Source organism: Carlito syrichta, unplaced genomic scaffold, assembly GCF_000164805.1.
Source record: "Carlito syrichta isolate Samal-C Ts95f unplaced genomic scaffold, Tarsius_syrichta-2.0.1 Scaffold317539, whole genome shotgun sequence".
Taxonomy (NCBI): Eukaryota; Metazoa; Chordata; class Mammalia; order Primates; family Tarsiidae; genus Carlito; species Carlito syrichta.
Genome location: NW_007261635.1, coordinates 98,517 through 105,315, shown reverse-complemented (window position 1 = coordinate 105,315; position 6,799 = coordinate 98,517). Strand labels below are relative to the sequence as shown.

Here is a 6,799-nt window from a genome sequence, read left to right as displayed (position 1 = left end):
GAGTCGGAGTCTCACTCTTGTCACCCAGGCTGGAGTGCAGTGGCACACTCACAGCCACCATAGCCTCCACCTGCTGGGCTCAGGCGATCCTTCCGCCTCAGCCTTCAAAATAGCTGGAACTACAGACACACACCACCAGACAGTAGTCTCCTAAGTAACGGTAAGAGCAGTCTGGGGATGAGGAATAGCAGCTGACTAGGAGTGTACAACAAAACCAGAGTGTACATTTATATCACAGTTTTTGACATTTATTTTTATTATTTATTTATTTATTTATTTTTTTGAGTTGGAGTCTCACTCTGTTGCCCAGACTGGAGTGCAGCGGCCGCTCCCGGCCACCGCAGCCTCGACCTGCTGGGCTCCGGCGATCCTTCCGCCTCAGCCTTCCGAGTAGCCGGAATTGCAGGTGCGCACTACCACGCCCGGCTAAGTTTTTGATTTTATTGTAGAGATGAAGTTTCGCCTGCCCAGGCGGGTCTCCAACCCTTGGGCTCAGGAAATCCACTCACCTCAGCCTCCCAAAGGCGCGGGATTACAGGCTGAGCCACCGAGCCCGGCTTATTTATTTATTTTTTGAGTTGGAGTCTCACTCTGTCGCCCAGAATGGAGTGCAGTGGCCGCTCCCAGCCACCGCAGCCTCGACAAGAAAGAAATCCGGCGATCCTTCCGCCTCAGCCTTCCGAGTAGCCGGAATTACAGGCATGTGCTACCACACCTGACTGATTTTTTGATTTATTGTAGAGATGAGGTCTCGCTGCCCAGTTGGGTCTCGAACCCGCAGGCTCAGGCAATCCACTCACCTCAGCCTCCCAAAGGCGCAGGATTACAGACTGAGCCACCGAGCCCAGCTATTTTTTAACATTTAAACAATTCTGAAAATTCCCTTTTAAAAAGAATACTGACCATATTTAAACACAGACATTAAATATCTAAAACGAACACTTTTCTCTGTCAATCCCCTGTCCCCAAATCCTAGTGAACTGGGGAGTGCGTGTACAGTGAGCAGCTGCTGTGGACAGGGCCGTATGTGTGCTTTGCCAGCTTCCTCTGAGTATAGCAATCAGATGGAGACATGTGGAATGGACCCAGAAAACGTGGACTGCTGTGGAGGTCACTGTGTAGGCATATAATTATCATAGGACATTTAAAGACCTTTTCCTGGCCCCCACAAATCAATCATGCTCTTTAGAGAACAGTTGGGAAATATAGAGAATTATGAAAAAGAAAATAAAAACACCTATAATATTACTACATAGAGATACCCGGTGCAATATTCTAGTGTATTTCCTGTCTGTGTTCTAAGCATACAAAAATATGAATATATACATATAAAAACACAGTTCTTTTAATCCCAGCACTCGGGAGACAGAGATGAGAGAACTACCTGAGCCCAGGTGATCAAGACCAGCCTGGCCAATATGGCAAGACCTAGTCTCTGCAATAAATCACAAGAAATTAGCTGGTCATTGCGGTGTGCACCTGTAGTCCCAACTACTGGGGAGACTGAGGCAGAAGGACCACCTGAGCCCAGTAGGTGGAGGTGGTATGCCTCGAGCCATGGTCGCCGTGATGGTGCCACTGCACTCCAGCCTGGGTGATCAGTTTTTTTTTTTTTAGTTGGAGTCTCACTCTGTCGTCCAGACTGGAGTGCAGTGCGCAGTCTCGACCTGCTGGGCTCTGGTGATCCTTCCACCTCAGCCTTACAAGTAGCCGCAATTACAAGCGCGCGCTACATCACGCCTGGCTGATTTTTTGATTTATTGTAGAGATGAGGTCTCGCTGCCCAGGCAGGTCTCGAACCCGCGGGCTCAGGCAATCCACTCACCTCAGCCTCCCAAAGGCGCGGGATTACAGGCTGAGCCACCGAGCCCGGCGATCAGTTTTTTTAAAAAGACCCAGCACTTTCAGAGGCAGAGGCAGGAGGATTGTCTGAGTCCAAGGGTTAGTGACCAGCCTGGGCAACATGGTGAGACCTCATCCCTATAAAAAATCAAAGGATGAGGCAGAAGGATCACCTGAGCCCAGCAGGTGGAGGCTGTGGTAGCTGTTATCATACCACTGCACTCCAGCTTGGGCAACAGAGTGAGACTCTGACTTGAAAATAAAAAGTTTCATCTTACAAATGGTGTACATTTACATTTTGTTATTGTGTATAAAGTTTTAAAAGCTATAAAATTAGAAACATGTATCACATTTTTGGTAAGTGATGTCTCTCAGCACGCAGTTCCGCTGGTACAAGGTCTCTGCATGTTTTCTTGACCCTCAAAGACTGAGAAGGGCCAGCAAGCTGGACATGACATGAGGACACTAAACGCCAGCATGTAAGGTCACAGTCCCGAGGGTCCACTAGAAAGTGACAGAGTCTACAGTACGTCACACATGGATGACTGAAGGTCTGCTTGTAAAGTTCACAGGCTGAACTCCCACCAGCTGTAAAACAGAGTTTATGGGCTTGTGGTCCACCCTGTTCTTGTCACGGTGTATAAAATGGATGTTGTTACCTAGAAGAGAGTACGAATAAGAGGCTGAGGCACATTAAGTATTATTCATTAGATTTATTGCTTACTAAAATCAAGGAAGCATTTCAACTTTTAATTAGTCCAAAGGGAACCATTAATTACCTGGAGTACATTATATTCTCTATATAATGTCATAATAATTTTTAATCATGGTAATAAAGTATGACAAGTATTATAGTTAAATAAGAGTGGTACTTAATGTTTTATGCGATTCAAGGGTAAAGATTCTTATTTTACAACCTTCTGTTAGGTTTTATTCAATATAATGAAATAAAATCTCCTGTCAGACAAGCAGAATACAGAACTAACATAGATATCAAGCTGGAAGATCACATGTTTCCTAAATGGAATAATGGAATAAATCACTCGCTTCAGAGAATTTACTTCCAAATATTGATTTAATGGGCTATCTGTGTTATAACCATAGCCCAAAAGAGGTTCCAAAATAAGGCATTAAAACAATCAGTTATAATGCACTTAAAGGTCAACAATCCTAATCCTTGTATTTGCTCAAATACAGTAATTCCTAATGTATAATCTAGGTTCTGTTTACTTGATTCTTGGACTCAAAGCCAGAATTTTTTTTTTTTAATAGAAGTCTTGCTCTGTCTCCCAGGCTGGAGTGCAGTGGCACGCTCATGACCACCACAGCCTCGACCTGCTGGGCTCAGGGGATCCTTCTGCCTCAGCCTTCCGAGCGGCTGGAACTACAGATGCACGCCACCACGCCTGGGTAGTTTGTGTGATTTATTGTGGAGACGAGGTCTCACCAAGCTGCCCAGGCTGGTCTCGAACTGTGGGCTCACACAATCCCCTCACCTTGGCCTCACACAATCCCCTCACCTCGGCCTCCCAAAGTGCTGGGATTACAGGCATGAGCCACTGCTCCCGGCTCCTCAGTCTCATTCTTACTGAATGAGTTGCCATGAGTGTGTGTGTGTGTGTGTGTGTGTGTGTGTTCGTTTGTGTGTGTGTTCTCGCTCAGTCTCATTCTTACTGAATGAGTTGCCATGAGTGTGTGTGTGTGTGTGTGTGTGTGTTCGTTCGTGTGTGTGTTCTCGCTCTGTTGGCCAGGCTGGCCTTAAACTGGCCTCAACCAATCCTCCTGCCTCCGCCTCCCGAAGTGCTGGCATCACAGGTCTGATCCACTGTGCCTGGCCAGTTTTTAAATTTTTGTTTATTTATTTTAGAGATGGTGCTTCTGTCACCCAGGCTGGAGTGCAGTGGCACAATCATAGCTCATTGCAGTCTCAAACTCCCGGGCTTAAGTGATCCTCTCGCCTCAGCCTCCCTGGTAGCTAGGACTACAGATAGATACCACCACTCCCAGCAAGTTTTCTAGTTTTGTTAGGCATAAACAATTAGACAGATTATTTTAAGGACAAAAAGTACTTGATGGCCTGGTGGCTCATGCCTGTAATCCCAGCACTTTGGGAGGCCGAAGTGAGAGGACTGCTGAGTCTAGGAATGAGACCAGCCTGGGCAACTTGGTGAGACCTCGACTCTACAATAAATAAAAAAAAAACAGTCAGGAGTGGTGGTGGCACATGCCTGTGGTCCCAGCTATTTGGAAGGCTGAGGTGGAAGGACTGCCTGAGTCCAGCAGGTCCAAGCTGTGGTGGTCATAAGTGTTCCACTGCACTCCAGCCCAGGCAAACAAAATGAGACTCAGAATGTCACAGCCAGATACAAATCACCAACCCACAGCTGACTTCCTCTCTCCCAACTATCTGACGCCACACAGGCAGAGATTCTTGGGCCCGTTCACCAAGTAAACAGACCCTCAAAATACACCGAAGTCTTGGAAAACAAAAGACACCTGCTGTGAAAGCCCGTTCCCTGGCTGTCCTGTCAAGGGTACTTGTGCCCAGAGTCTATTCTATGAAGAAAGCAGTAGCTTCTGGACTTGAAAAAGGTATAGGACACATACTGCTGGACTTGGGCTTGGATGCTTACCTGGGCCTACGATGAGGGTTCCGCCTTGCTGAGCTGGGTCTCCTTGAAAATCAAAAAGAGGGCCAGTCACTGCCCGCCACAGGCTCTGAAGGCTTCCCGAGAGAAGATTTGACTTTATGTGCGGACTCTGTCCTGAAAAATTAAAACTGTCTTTAGATGTTATCATTTCATGTATTATTATTATTATTATTATTTTAGTTGGAGTTTCACTCTGTCATCCAGGCTGGAGTGCAGTGGCAAACTCCCAGCCACTGCAGCCTCGACCTGCTGGGTTCCGGTGATCCTTCCACCTCAGCTTTCCAAGTAGCTGGTATTTATTTACTTTACTTACTTTCCCTACCTTACCTACTTACTTATAGTCGGGGTCTTACTCTGTTGCCCAGGCTGAAGTGCAGTGTCACACACAGCCATCGCAACCTCAACCTGCTGGGCTCAGGCAATCCTTCTACCTCAGCCTTCCAAGTAACTAAAGCTACAGGCATGCACCGCCACACTTGGCTAATTTTTTGATTTATTATAGAGACGAGGTCTCACCAAGTTGCCCAGGCTGGTCTCAAATTCCTGGACTTAGGCAGTCCTCTCACTCTCAAAGTGCTGGGATTACAGGCGTGAGCAACTGCACCTGGCCTGCTTTTTATTTTTTGAGTTGGTATCTTGCTGTTGCCCAGGCTGGAGGGCAGTGGAACAATCATGGCTCACCACAACCTTGACCTCCTAGACTCAGGCCGTCCTCCCACCTTACCCTTCCAACTAGCTAGGACTACAGGCATGAGCCACCATGTCTGGCTAATTTTTTTAAGTGATGAGGTTTTGCTATTCCTCAGGCAGGTCTTGAACTCCCGGACTCAAGTGATCCTCCTGCGCTGGCCTCCCAAGGTGCTGGAACTACAAGCATGAGCCATGACACTTGGTCAGATGTTATCATTTTATATTCGATTGAGTATCAAGAAGATAATGTATTTCTAGAAAACATTCTCTTTCCTGTGTCTCACCTTATTTTCCACTGGTCTTTTTTTTGTCTACCTCCAAACAATGGTTTCTCAACCCTTCACTATTGATGCTCAGGCCCAGGCCATCCTTTTTCTTGTGGACTGAAGGGTGTTTGGCAGCATCCTTGCTTTCTGCACCCACTGAATACCAGCAGTACCATTTACCAAGCTCTGCCAACCAAAAATGTCTCCGGACAATGCCAGATGACCCTGGGAGGAGGGAGAGGTAAACATCTCAGTCAAAAATTACCGCTTGGGCCCAGAAGATCAAGCTGTGATGGTGCCATTGCAATACAGTCTCTCAGTAACAGTGAGACCCCGAATCCAAAACAACAACAACAAAAAGGCAGCACCTGGATGGAGAGGCCCTGGATCCTGAAACTGCTGCTTGAAGGAAAGGCACCTAAATAGACGAGCCCTTCTTGAAATTTAAGATTAAAAAAATAAGCCGGGCTGGGTGGCTCAGCCTGTAATCTCACGCCTTTGGGAGGCTGAGGTGAGTGGATTGCCTGAGCCCACGGGTTCGAGACCCGCCTGGGCAACTTGGTGAGACCTCATTTCTACAATAAATCAAAAATCAGCCGGGCATGGTAGCTCACGCCTGTACTTGGAAGGCTGAGGCGGAGGATCACCGGAGCCCAGCAGGTTGAGGCTGCGGTGGCCGGGAGCAGCCACTGCACTCCAGTCTGGGCGACAGAGTGAGACTCCCAACTCAAAAAATAAAAAAATAAAAATAAGAAAATAAATAAATAAGCTGCTGCCATGTCATACTACTGAGACTTTGGGGTTTCACTGTAAAAAAAAAAAAAAAAAAGCCCCTGGCTGGACACAGTAGCTCAGCCTGTAATCCCAGCACTTTGGGAGGCAAGGCGAGAGGACTGCCTGAGCCCGAGGGTTTGAGACCAGCCTAGGCAACTTGGTGAGACCTTGTCTCTGCAAAAGATCACACACACACACACACACACACACACACACAAAACTAGCTGGGAGTGGTGACGTGAATCTGTGGTTCCAGCTACTTGGAGGGCTGAGGTGGAAGGATCGCTGGAACCTAGCAGGTCGAGGCTGCGGTGGTCATGAGTATGCCACTGCCCTCCAGCCTGGGCGACAGAGTAAGACTCCCACTCAAACAAAACAAAACAAAACAAAAACACAAGCCAATTTTCTCACTCTCATCTTTGAGGTAAACATTTCAGTATCTATTAAAATATTTTTCAGCTGGGCTCGGTGGCTCAGCCTGTAATCCTGCGTCTTGGAAGGCTGAGGTGAATGGATTGCCTGAGCCCGCGGGTTCGAGACTCGCCTGGGCAACTTGGCGAGACCTCATCTCTACAA

At 47.4% G+C, this 6,799-nt stretch overlaps 1 protein-coding gene across 1 annotated transcript in view; it reads right to left on the bottom strand.

Moving 5' to 3' along the window:
• Positions 1–2,153: 2,153 nt before the first annotated feature.
• The window catches only part of AAED1 (AhpC/TSA antioxidant enzyme domain containing 1), an 11,041-nt gene continuing 6,395 nt past the window's right edge, over positions 2,154–6,799 (bottom strand). Inside the window, exons 5-6 of the mRNA XM_008074771.1 lie at positions 4,476–4,607; positions 2,154–2,501 (exon numbers count right to left, since the gene is read on the bottom strand). Of these exons, the coding sequence (XP_008072962.1) occupies positions 2,374–2,501; positions 4,476–4,607 (260 nt within the window). The 3' untranslated portion in view covers positions 2,154–2,373. The remainder of the gene's footprint in view (positions 2,502–4,475; positions 4,608–6,799) is intronic.